This window comes from Scatophagus argus, chromosome 6, assembly GCF_020382885.2.
Source record: "Scatophagus argus isolate fScaArg1 chromosome 6, fScaArg1.pri, whole genome shotgun sequence".
NCBI classification, from domain to species: domain Eukaryota; kingdom Metazoa; phylum Chordata; class Actinopteri; family Scatophagidae; genus Scatophagus; species Scatophagus argus.
Genome location: NC_058498.1, coordinates 2,273,938 through 2,287,076, shown reverse-complemented (window position 1 = coordinate 2,287,076; position 13,139 = coordinate 2,273,938). Strand labels below are relative to the sequence as shown.

The window sequence follows — 13,139 nt, the reverse complement described above, 5'->3', positions numbered from 1 at the left end:
TTTCTACACTAGTCTCACACACACACACACAGCCTTTCACTCACCGGGCTTCATATCGCTGCGATTTTCACTGCTTATTCATTGCAACATCAGCAAAGGTAAGACCCATTCCTGTTGTCTACAGTGTTCAGTTTCTCTCCTTCTGCTGAGCTGATTTCCAGTAGAGTTAAGTTAATCCAATCCCACGAGGCTTCTCACCAGCATGACCAGTTCAATGTTCATTCATGGAGGACTCAGACCGTCTCTTTGCTTGAATGTTAATGTCCACTGATGCTGGTCCAAGTTGTAGTGTAGACCACCACATTCAGGAAACAAAGGAGCATGTGAGGGATGGTAAATCTCAGGGGGATTAACAGTGAAAAGTGTCTCCCTGCAGATGCACGAGGGGGGGTTTAACCCACTGACACATTAAGGCACTGAACAACAGGAGACGTTTTTCCACTGGGATTCAGTCCATTTTAAGAGGCCGTCTGAGCTTGCATCCAGTCTCTTAAAAGCCCACGTTCCGTCAGACCTGCCAGTCGGGGTGTGATAATTACGCTTATTTCCAATGCAAATGAACTTCCTACAGAAATGTCCTTGCATCAGATGACATGAAATTGATACTAACTAAATGGAGGACTAATTGATTGATTTCAAATGAGCAGAATGAATTGAAATTGCCTCACCCCGCTGGCGGGTTTGATTAAATTTATTCATGAAAAAATAAGACTTTGTAACTCAATAAGGAGTCTGTGTGGGAATCAGGTGGACTAAAGGGAGATTAGTTTACTGCTCTGACACAAAGCTTTCAGGGAAAAAGAACAAAGAGGAACAGGAGCTAAACGGAGAAGACGAGGATCTAAAACAACAGCTGTACACAGTGAGGTCTTTTTGTCAATTCTGGTATTTTTGCACCAACACTTTTCATTTTTGCCTCATTTGTTCAAGGCGAAAGATGCGTTTCGCAGCCAATTTGTGCCAAGCACAGAGAAAAGAAAGAAACAAAGATGGCTAATCCATTTCAGAATGCCTTCCTTTAAAAATGGGAAATAGAGACTATAATTAGATGTGGCTGGTTTAAGCTCAAGGACTTGGCCAAGCAGCTCTCCCTATAGCAATGTGTGTATGTGTGGTTAAGTCACACACTTCCGTTTGTTTTGGTTCCTCAGATGGAGCTCTGTCAAATTTAGCTTGCAGCAGTCTAAAAATGCTGAAAAAGTACACCAGAAATACATAATTGGAGAGTAGTCACCCATTAAGATTGTTTGCCCAACCCTGTCAACTGTTTCACTTTGGAAAACAGAAGCGCAGGAGGAATGCATGTTTGTATTGAATAGTATATTTTTCACACATGTGCCAAGACAGACATGGGCCCCAGTTAGACCACAGCAAAGGTGGCAGTTACTTCGAGTCCATGGCCTCATCGAGCTCTGGTGGGAAGCCAGTGAGGGATCAGAAAAAAAAGAAAAAATGGGATGAATGACAAAAAGTGGTGCGATGAGGAAACTTGTACATTTTGGTTCCAATACATATTGTAACACTGTGTTTGTAACAGGAGGAGGTTTTGTGCACCAAATCACACAATTCTGCTGTACGTTTTAATCTGAGGATGTTGATTTCATGATCAGTAAAATGAAAAAACAAAAACAAAACCTGAAAACTGAAACTGAACTGAATTCAAACTCAGTTGGATTCACTTCAGTCTTCTGGGAGGAACTTTGTTAACGGATACAGTAAAAGTCCTTACTCTAAAATACATAATAGTAAATATTCTAAGCAATAATAATCAAATTAATTACAAGAAAAAAGCAAGAATAATCTTCATTATTTAAAGAGAGAACATGACTAAAGACTGCAATAAAATCAGATATTTTGATTGCTTTGAATGAAACTTTGTGGTGATCCCACAGTGATGATGCCAAGCTTTCATTTGAACTACTTGGTATCGTCAATGTGCCACCAACACGAGGAATCCGCTCATATTAAGTAATAAAAGTAATCAAACGATCCTCGTTGTGAACTGAGAGACGAAAGTTCCCAGAGACATGTCCTGTTTTTGACGAAACAGTGACCGGCCTGACACAGAAGTGAAAACAGTGGGATTTCATCGGTGCTGCACTGGTTCCCAGTAGGTTATTCCTGTATGCTGGTGAATACGGTTTCATCACTGTTTACTCTGCTGTGGTCACATGGTCGGGGTGAAGGCGAGGTTAACCACAGCTCCTGTGCTCCACTCAGCTGCCTAAGATGTGTGCTAACATGCATGTGATTGACCTGGTCCACACGCTAACGCTGAGCCAAGACAGCAGGGGATCGTCCAGTCCACGGCTTGCACAAGAATGTGGCAGGAAATCACATCCTCACAGCTATGAGGTCAAAACAGCAGCAGTCTGAAGATACTCTAAATATGTCATTTCATCACATTTTTGTATGTGTGTTTTTTTCTTTAGTAACGGGTGGATTGGAGGGTACCGAGAACAGTTTGGAACAGTTTAATATACAGAAAAAATTTCATTAGGAGTCGAAAGACATTCAGGCACAGAAAATAATTCAGCAACATGGTCACATCAAACATTTTCTCTGAATTATTAGCATGCATTTAGTAGCATAATGGCTCTTTATTAGTCACTATGAAGCACATACTGATGCCTTATTCTGCCTGATCTGCACCTTTAAGCCTTTGAGCTTTTTGAATTCTGGTCTTCTTATGCTTTGCTCATTACTGGGCCTTTTAAGGTGGTATTATTACAGGAATAGTTCATAATACTTCAGAAATATAGTCTGTTCTTATGCGACAAAGAAGTTTCAATAGTGTCCAAATATCTCTAGTTTGTCTACCACAGCATATGTTTTCCATTCTTAAGGTCTAAGCTCTTAACTAATTCACTGGTAGCTTGACATTAAGGTTTGCTTGTGTTGCAATTCAAAATAATGCAAAAATTCCTGGAATGTTTCTCTTCTAACTTCTGCTAAAGCTATCTGTCCTTGTACTATCGTGTCACTATCGTGGCCTTTTAGAGACTTTTTCCCTTTCAAAGTTAGCGTAATTTCTCTAAATGTGATCACTGTCAGTTGCAGCAAACAGGTTATAAAGAGGCGTCCCCTTCCGGCATCCCTGCATGTTTAGAAAAAAAACACGAATGGTGGTTAATGGCAAGAAACAAATAATACATTTCTGAACCTGTGTGAATTGTGCCATGAATTACACATACAAAGTCCTTTTAAAAGATACTTTAGTGAGTCAAGCAAGAACAGAAAAACTTTCAAAGAATTGTGAAAAACACAAGTCTGGCAATAACAGCTGCAGCTGTGTGACAGAAGAGACTCTGTTCTGAGGCCAGTGCCACCCCAGGCCCCCCTCTGGACACGCTCCTGCAGATAAAAACTTTTTTTTTCAAATTACAGGCCCATTAAAGCATAAAAGTAAGCATAAACTTTCCACCAAAATGTTACAGCCAGATCATGATTCTAAGGTCACGTGCTTGTGTCCGTGTCAGCCTCTGTGTCAGTTCAGTGGTTTTGTGCTGTAATGAGGTTACGATCGGGTGTTTTTGGGCAGCATCATTTCTCTGTGACTCATCATCATCCTCCCTCCGGTCACAAGCTCAGCGAGGGATTCCAGTGACTCAGCCTTTGGTTCAGTTCCTCGTTTCTCTGGCCCTGACCCCACTTTGTTTTAGCATCACATCCCGTAAAAGGATTTGAGGATGAATAAGGCTGACTGCACTTGAACTCACATATCTGTGAGGACCACAGAGATTCATCTCACTCGGAGTTTCAGATGATAGGACACAACTCAGATGAATACTGTGCAAACATCTACTGACCCGCCGTGGAAATTCTCACTTCCCTAAATTCTCCATGACTTTCATTCTAACACACTGCCTTTCACTTCCTGCAGGGTGCCCATGTGACCAAAATCATGGAGGAACCACAACGAATCGATCTGACCTACATCACTGAACGCATCATCACCATATTGTGCCCGCCTGAGTGCTCGGAGGAGATCTACCTGCAGAACCTGCAGGACATCGTTCTCATGCTGAAGTCCAAACATGCACACAACTACCTGGTGAGACGTGTGGTGAAAGATAACTCAGGTCTTAAAAGTAAAAGTACCAGCATCACAGTGTAGAAATACTGTGTTACATAACATTCACTTACTTGAGTCAAAGTATAAAAGTGGAACGGACCATTTCCATTATATCCACCATAATATTTTTATTATTAGATTATAATTATGAATACATTAGTGGCTTCATCACAACATTTCATTGTTGGTGGTCAGAAAAGTCTGGTGAATTTTCATGCATTTAAAAGAGTCGATGCTGCTTCATGAGTGATTATTGTGATGCTGCATCCTCTAAAGTCTCTCATTTTAGACGTCTTTCTGGTCACTTTCGTGTCAAGTCAGCTTTAATTATACGAGCTCAAAATCACATATGTGTTACAGCTTATGGCACTCTATCATTAGATCCCCGATTTGGATAAAGGAAAAACTCTTTTTTAGGCTTTTGAAAGCGATGCATGATTTATACACTTTTAAAATTTTCCTAAATTTTAAATACTGCAGCCTTTAATTTCATACAAATGGATTTGTTGGTTTTAATCTTATTTTACAAAGAGTAGTTCCCTGCAGTGCCACAAAATAATTAATGTATGGGGCTAAAACACAACAGTATTTCCACCAGTATTTCTCTCATTGTTAGAGATTATTTCTAGGTTTAATCCATGGAGATTCTTGTTCTTTAGATCATTAAAAAATGTTTTCCTCGTACTTTTCTTTCATTTTATTCCTTCCTTCTTCAGCTTGTCAACCTCTCGCAGAAGAATGACACTCTGACCCGCGCGAACCACAAGGTAATGACGGCGGCTTCAGAGCAGCAGAGGTTAAATACAGCAGAGTGACGTGTGTTACAGTGTGTGTGTGTGTGTGTGTGTGTGTGTGTGTGTGGTTTCTCTGTCAGGTACTGGACACTGGTTGGGTGGATCTCTTGGCTCCTAGCCTGAATCAGATCTTCACTGTGTGCAGAATGATGGAGAACTGGCTGCAGGCCCATCCGAAGCGTGTCTTGGTGTTACACTGCAGGGTAAACTACACACACACACACACACACACACACACACACTCTGAGCTGCTTCTTTACAGTTCTGCCATTTCTTCTGATCGCGTGGTTCTTCTCCACAGGGAGGTAAAGGCCGACTCGGAGTTCTGGTTGCCTCTTACATCCACTTCAGCAGCATGTCAGCCAGGTAACACCGACGCCATGTGATGCCAGTCCGGTTGGACACAGTGATGATGCAGTCATGTTGACGTTTAGCGTTTACCAGGTTGAAGTTCTTAGTTTAGCATGTCAGCATTTCCACCTGATGCCAAACATCAGGAAGTCACCAAAGTGGTTTCGATCAAGAGAGACGAGTGAATGCAGAAAAGACCAGCGTTTGTTTCAGCAGATGATTGCCAGTCTTGTCAGAAAGTCTTAGACTGGACAGGGAGATTTTGGGATTGAAAGCCGACGCCCCCACGGAGTCCACACACTGGTGGTGCTGATGGTGGCTGATGATGATGATGCTGATGGAGCTGGTGAATCTTCGTGCTGATGAGGAGGTGTGGGGTTGTAGTGCAATGAACATTTCAGCATCTTGAGGAAAGTTTAAATGTGTGGTCTGGTTTGATGACTGACTTATTAACTCTCCTCATAATCAATAGTGTGTCACATTTAATTTGAGTAAAGGAGCTGGACACAGTGCTGATATTTACCGGATGTGTTTGCAGATCAAAGAGCTCCAGCAGAACAACAGAGAGAGAGCTAACAGAGGCTGAACTACTGTACGTCTTAGCAGGCAAAGTGCAAGACGGCTGATTGAAGGGACTTTGAACTACACTGTTGTTTGATTTTGGGGCAGGGATTTAGTTGCTGTTGGACACCTATAATTTATGTAATCTTAATTTGCCAGAGTCAAGGCCTATAACACATGAAACCTATTTAATTTCAGCCAAAAGGCATTTTTTAAGCAAACATTAAAAGTCTGCAGTTTATGCAGCAGCATATTTTATGGTTGATATGTAAACTATTAAACGCTCACTCTGACTGACACATTGTCTTATAATGAGAATGAAGTGAAAGTTCAGTTTGAAGCAGATCAGAGGAACCTCCTCAAAGAGGAAGCTCGGGTTGATTTCTACACTGTTGGTGTGTGCGTGTGTGTGTGCACCCTGTTCATGGCTGAACAGCTGACCGCCTGCTGGGAAATATCTGATTGTGAGCATGTGCCTCTGAGACCGATCAGCCTGAGTGAGTGCAGGTATGCAAAGGTTCATGAACGAGTGTCAGTTTGCCAAAGTTCAGTTCACCAACGTTCCAAAAAGAAAACCATATTTACTGGCTAACCTTTGGCTAAATCTCGTCATGCACATAGTTTTTTAGCTTTCTTATAAATGTCAGAAACAGCATTTAGCTCTGTGCTTGAGAAAATGAACTCAGCATGGGTCCATTTGTTAGCTGCTCTGTAGCTTTTTGTCTTCAACAACAGATGTGGCTCAACCAGTTTTTTAAATGAAAATGTTCAAGGTTTGGCTTCTAATCCACATCAGCTTAAAAGCTGAGGTTCAAAGTTCATTCTTGAGATCAGCTGAGAAAAACAATCTCACCACAAGGTCCGTTCAGTGGCTGTCTCAGAGCATTCGATCATATAACGTGATCTCCATCAGTGAATCAAAGCTCTGTGGGTGGGTGCTGTTAAGGTTTTACTGACTGATTTGTCACCACAAATCAAATCTTCACCACACAAAAAAGTGCTTCAGGTAATCAGAAAACACATGCATCATCATCTGAATATCTGCCTCTCTCTCAGTGCAGACGTTTCTCTCGACCACTTTGCCATGAGGAGGTTCTACAATGACAAACTGTCTACTGTGATGACCCCCTCGCAAAAACGGTAAGAACAGGGTGGCCTGAGGAGGGTTACTGCAGGTCACAGGTCAAGTCTGGTTCAGGTCTTAGCCTCTGAACTTTGACGCAGAGCGAGGCTTCTGCAGTGACCTCAGACCAAACAGCCACTAATCACCTGATTTATCCTCCTGTGAAAAATCAGGATGAGTTCTGAGATGACAAGATGACTCACAAAGCATCCCTTTTATCCAGCCGTAACGTTCCTTCAGATGAACACGCTTCTCTGTGCTCCCCAGGTATGTGCGGATGTTGAGCGGCATGTTAAAGGGAGGACTGAGGTTGAGTTCCTCTCCGTGTTTCCTCCTCTGTGTTGTTCTTCATGGTCTTCCTAAAATAAGACCAGATGGAGGTAAGGAACAGACGTCTGCTCTGACCTGGAGGAAGCAGTAGGAGATAAATAACAGTTCCTGGTATCTGTAGAAGGTCCTCTATGGGGAATCTGCTGTGCTCTGTGTTTAATTTTGTTAAGGAAGATGAGATAAAGTCGATTCTTGTCATTTAGATTTTTTTCTAAACTCCAAAAAAGACAAAATCCATTCCTGAGTTGGTCCTATACGAAAACTTAAACTTAATGGCCAGGTTTTTGTTATGTGATCAGAGTTATTGTGCAGTAACAAAGTACATTTTCTCAAGCATATTATCTTGAAATGATCCATTCTTAAATTATATTTTGATGTCAGTACATTTGTACTTTTACTTAAGTAAATATATTGTTATTATTAGAAGAAAAATGTGTGACCTCAACACAGTATTTCGAACATGTCTTCCTGAACTGTTCCAGGATGTTGTCTCTTCCTGAGAGTCTACCAGAGTCTGCAAGCTGTTTGCACATCAGCAGTCTAGTAAGAAATCACATTAAATCACATAAGAACTTCATGGCGGGACGTTTCAGAATAAAACCCAGTCTGTGTTTCCATCCATCTCAGCCATGTTCATGCAGCCCAGACAGACCAGCTGTACATTGTGCTCCAACCGGCTCAGCTGCTGAAGGGGGACATCATGGTGGGTGGCAATGGACATTATTACAAGATTTTACTTTTACATTTACATTTATAAACAAAGATAATGAGTACTGCTGGCACAAAGTGTGATTTTTTTAAACGACTGTGTGCCTGTAGGGGGCGCCATTAGAAGCTAACCTTGTAGCAGCCCTAAACCACTTGCCTCTTTAATGAGTGTAAAAGTTATTTCACTAACTAAATACATTTTTTTAATACAGTTATACTTTTCCCAAAACTGTCTGCTTCTTCCACTTTGCTCTGCTTTGACTGTGCAACAAAAAAGTTCTTAATCCACTTTGATGGATTTGAGCAGCACAGACAGAACATGTGCTTCTGTCTTCCTGTCTCTGATGTCAGGTGGTTTGTTATGACAAAAACAGTCAGTCAGCCAGCCGTCAGGTCGTCTTCCGTCTGCAGTTTCATACTGGCGTCATGCAGGGACACACCCTCACTTTCTTCAAGGCGGACCTTGACTGTGCCAGTGAAGGTATTTACAGCCTGCTGCCTTCACCGCTGAAATATCATTCTGTAACTGATAACTGATCCTTCAGTCTCTCTGCTCCCTTCTTCCTCCCCCTCCTCCTCCTCCTCCACTGTAAATATCACCTACCTGAGCTAACCTTGGACCCCTTATCAGCTGTCAGGTGTGGAGTACACATGGAAACACGTCCGGTGTGCCAAGTTAGTCGTCCAGATGTCTGATTTTTGTTTGTTCACGTTCCAGATCCCAGATTCCCAGAAGATGGAAAAGTGGAGCTGCTAGTTTCTGACCGACCTGAAAAGATCAGAGGTAGAGTTTCAGCCACAAAAGATCATTTTACTTCTCTTTTCTTTGACTTTTAAAAATGAATCTGTTGCACAAACAGGCCACCAGCAAACATTACTACTGTCAGATGGACAACAATACAGAGGATAAATATGTAAAAACGTACTTCAGATGTTTCAGAGGTTTTGCCAAGTTATGATCAGGATCCACAGCATACTGGTTCAACATCTGGCTTTTGTCTTCAGTGTGAAAGGATGCGATCTGCATTCATTCCAGTTGACGCTACGCATGTTAGCTCGTAAATAGTTTTTCATCTGTCTCCCTTCAAGCAGCGTTCCAATTTGGAAGGGAGACTGAACCAAAAGATAGAAAAAAGTAACCGCTCAAACTTTGCTACTTGCACTGCAAACTTGCCTCCTTGTTTTCAGTGGGTTTACTGCACTTAATAAACATGCATGTAGTTGTTAGTTCTGGTTTAATAAAAGCTGCGGCTCTGTGAGTACTGGAACAGCTTTGTTTTGAGCTAAATGTCAGCATGCTAATGTTTACCATCAATACCCTCTTAGCTTAGAGTGTCAGCATGCTAGCAAATGCTAATTAGCATAACGCACTGAGGACAGCTGAGGCTAGTAGGAATGTCATTAGTTCTGCAAGTCCTAAACCAAACCTGATGGTGGCAGCAGAGGACACATCAGGGCATCCGTTACGGTTCATCCTCTGGGGATGATGAATGTCTCAACAAAACTTTATGGCAAACAATCCAGTAGTTGTTGAGATATTTCAGTCATGATTTAAAATGGTGGACCAATGAGCAGACAGACTGGCATCATCTTCCACAGAGCCGAGCTGCTAGTGCGGCTAAAAAACACTTTCCAAGAATTAACATAGTTGTGATTAATTTACAAAGATGGGTGTATGGTTAGCAGCTGCCAGTAATAAAACAACTGTGAGCAGCGCTTGATTATTTATTTTCATTTGAAAACATTAAGTGTTACTATCAACCCCATCCCATAAATTATTGTTTTTTGACTGATGCGAAAAGGCGTACAACTGTGAGGCAGTAATTCTACGTTTGTGGTTAAAAAAAACAAATAACCTTTAGGGGCATGAAGAAGTAAAATTATTTAGTAATTTAAAAGGACAAAAGGGCGGATTAAAGAGTGACCTTTAGAGAACTGATCCGGTGGAGACGAGGTCATGCAGCACCGACACTCCTGCACACAGTCACATTATTTTGGCTCCAAGTGCTGCTGATGAACCACAAGCACCAAAAGGCTTCATTGTGTCTTCTAATTCAAGCAGAGGAGACAGAAATGACTCAGTTTGAAGCATCACGCCTACACACACACACACACACACACACACACACACACACACACACATGCTCAGAAATATACTCAACAGGTTCAACAAGCAGTCACCAGGTGGGGGCAGCGTTGGACACCAGGCAGATGGCGCGGGAGCCAAACTGGCCCTCAGCACCTACAATCACACTCCTCGCCTCTCAACAGGAAGTAATATGAGGGGTTATCACACACACACATCTGACAGGAATTCAGAGTGCAGATACTGTACAAAGGGGAAAACACACAGAGGGGAAAACCAGGGCACACGAGCACACACACACATTCAGGCACATGCAGTTTCACAAGTAGAAACTGAAGCAAAATTAAAGCTTCAAATAATTCTTAAATCTAATTTGAGATGAGATCTGGAGTCAGCTGGTTTTAGTGTGTGTGTGTGTGTTGTTGTTGTTGTTGTTGCTTCACTGACTCCTGACCAGTGCTGCCTCTTTGTCTGCTGCTCTGTTTGTCATGTCCGCGAGCAGGCAGGGAGCTGTGGCACAACGGACGCTGCGTGACGGTGGACTACGACACCTTGGACCCTTTGGTGAGACGAGATTCATACCAGGACACGGCCTCGCTCGAAACAGGTGAGGCTTGTTTTGATGTGTTTGATCAGGAGTTTCGAAACGCTTCTTGTGCTCCTTTCACTTTCTTTTCCTGCTCTTTTGGACTCCTGTGGTGTCTCTGACTTTATTAGACAGGAAAGCAGTCAGTCTGAAGACACAGCACATTCATTAGTCTGCAGTGACACAATCCTGACCTTTAGTTGTCTGTGTCCATGGAGAAAACTGGAATCCCAAACCAGAGCCGACTTCTGGCCTTCACATCAAATAATATCTGTGTTACATCACTGCTGGCAAATTTGCAGATGTCTGCTGTATAGTTTCAGATATTTTAATGTATTTTTTCCTGCATGTAGTAATTGACTTTCATTCACTTTTGTGCAATATGAAAATCAGTTCTCAGACTCTGCAGATGTGCAGGTCATCACAATGGACATAAAGTTTGAATGTTGTTGTATGTGATGATGATTGTTTGGAATGTTGTTGTTTAGATATTACTTTTACATTATGAAACGTGCCAATTTAATGCACAGATGAAACATAGCTTTGTTGAATTAGTTTTTAAAGTTGTGACATCTCAAATTCAAACTCAGTTTGTGAACCCACAGAGGTTTTTAGCCTCATCTGGTTCAGCGTTTTGGTTTGATGGCAGCATATCCATTCTAGTTCAGCCTCAATGTTCCCAGCAGCTGTTCCGAGCAAACGCGCTCTGATAAACCCACCATGATTCAAAAAGCAGACGCACAAAGTTAGACGCTCGCTGGTGAAGAAAGGAGTGGAACATTTAGAAGCTGAAAAGGCATATTTCCCTCCCGGAGCGGGTGAGGACCAAAGCGGAGCTACAAGGAGAGTCATGTTGTTAGATTGTTGTGTAGTTTTACTGCCCACAAGTGGCCAAACAAATCAGTTAATGTTGTCCAGTATGTAAGTTCTGCCCCTCTGTGGGCGTAGACTGTGAGCAGGTCTGTTTGGACTGTGGTCAGTGCTGTGGGTAAATGTCTGGTCATCAGTGTGACAGCTTACAACTGTTGCGGTCACAAAGGCCTCCTTCACGTTCCTGGAAATGGGTGTAACAACAGTCATCTAGACAGCAGCCAGACCAGACCCGTGCATTTGGAGGCGGCTGTTTTTCAAAGGGTTGACACACAGAAAAACACCAACACGAAAACACACATCCAGACAGCTGAAACAATCACTTAAACCGTCGGCTGAGGTTTCAGCTCCAGCTGTTTTATGCCATTGCTAAATCTGCTCTACCAGCCATGTAATTTAGATAGACCGATCATCACGGCAGAAATGTGGAAAATGTAAACACACGTACACACAGAGTGCAGTGCTCACATGGCCATTACATTTAACCACCAGCACACACGCATGCACACGGGCATAATGAGGCTGCCAGCCAGTTAGCAATGCAGCCAGTCACAAGAATGTTGTTTTCAACCACAGGTGGTTCCACTTTATCCTCCCCTCCCCTCCACTTCTCCTATCACTCCGTTTAACCATCATCTCTTCTTCTCTTCCCTTTTATCTGGCCTTCTGTCTCCCTTTCTTCTAGCTGTGCGTGTTGCTTTCAGGTTCAAGTTGGAGGTTGCAATTTGTCCAATATGTCCCCATCCCCCTTCTGCACACAAATCTGTCCTGGGCCCGCCCCCATGTTTACATTCCCCTCTCCATATTTGGCCAGCTCAAGGTCCTTGTTCTTTCTTTTCTTGAAAGTGCATTACGTGTGTTGCACAAACTCTTCCACCTGCATGTGTTTGTGTGTGTGTGTGTGTGTGTGTGTGTGTGTGTGTGCTTGTGCATGCAGTCTAGTGAATGATCCACCATTCAGTTTCCTTCCACTGCTTTTCAGACATAAAAATGCACAAGTGCACGCTCTCTCCCCCGTGTTCCCTACCTGTGTCAGCCGGGACAGGATGCAGGGGGCGGTGGGGGTTGAAGGCGGGGATTCATAGTGCAGGGACGGAGCAGCCGAGGAAGGAGTGCAGGAGTGACATGAGGGAGGGGAGTGAGAGAGAGTAGGAGCAGGGGGGAGACACGGGGGGCTGTTAGCACCTTAAGAGAAAGAATGTTCTTTACTTGTCTTCCTGTGGCAGGCAGAGGAACAGCAGAGGAGGGACGAGGGACTAAGCTTTTAGGCTCCCTTTTGCTTTCTCTCTCCTCATCCTTTTCATTCTGTCCTCGGCCTTGCCCCTCTTTCCTTTCAGCTTATCATCTGCTTCTCTTTTCCTCTTTCTGTGGCCACGACGGGAGGCTTCAGCGAGCGTTTCCATCCTGTTTCTAGTCTGCAGCGGGAACAGTGAAAGTTCACTCCTGAGTGCCGGTGAAGTAAGCTGCTTTTTGTGCGTCTTTTTATGAAAGTTCTGACCAGTATTGTCAAAGTTATACGGTGTGTTTATCCGTTTGTGAATGTTCTGCTCGGTGCATCTGTGTGTGTGTGTGTGTGTGTGTGTGTGTGTGTGTGGGACCTTAGCAGACCAGCTGTGAGGTTTTACCATGCGAGTCTGGTATTTGAGTTTTATTGC

General features: G+C 43.0%; 1 protein-coding gene across 5 annotated transcripts in view; it reads left to right on the top strand.

The window, feature by feature from the left end:
* Positions 1-13,139, top strand: part of si:ch211-191a24.3 (tensin-3) — a 38,063-nt gene continuing 24,924 nt past the window's right edge. For 3 of the 5 annotated variants that reach the window (XM_046391811.1, XM_046391810.1, XM_046391812.1), the window contains exons 1-12: positions 1-98; positions 3,884-4,054; positions 4,792-4,842; positions 4,950-5,072; positions 5,171-5,235; positions 6,838-6,921; positions 7,172-7,284; positions 7,717-7,777; positions 7,862-7,937; positions 8,294-8,423; positions 8,661-8,726; positions 10,531-10,635. In XM_046391811.1, coding sequence (XP_046247767.1) covers positions 3,905-4,054; positions 4,792-4,842; positions 4,950-5,072; positions 5,171-5,235; positions 6,838-6,921; positions 7,172-7,284; positions 7,717-7,777; positions 7,862-7,937; positions 8,294-8,423; positions 8,661-8,726; positions 10,531-10,635 — 1,024 coding nt within the window. In that variant the 5' untranslated portion in view covers positions 1-98; positions 3,884-3,904. Of the gene's footprint in view, positions 99-3,883; positions 4,055-4,791; positions 4,843-4,949; positions 5,073-5,170; positions 6,289-6,837; positions 6,922-7,171; positions 7,285-7,716; positions 7,778-7,861; positions 7,938-8,293; positions 8,424-8,660; positions 8,727-10,530; positions 10,636-13,139 lie in introns of those variants that run through there. The other 2 variants (XM_046391813.1, XM_046391814.1) reach the window with 2 other exon arrangements.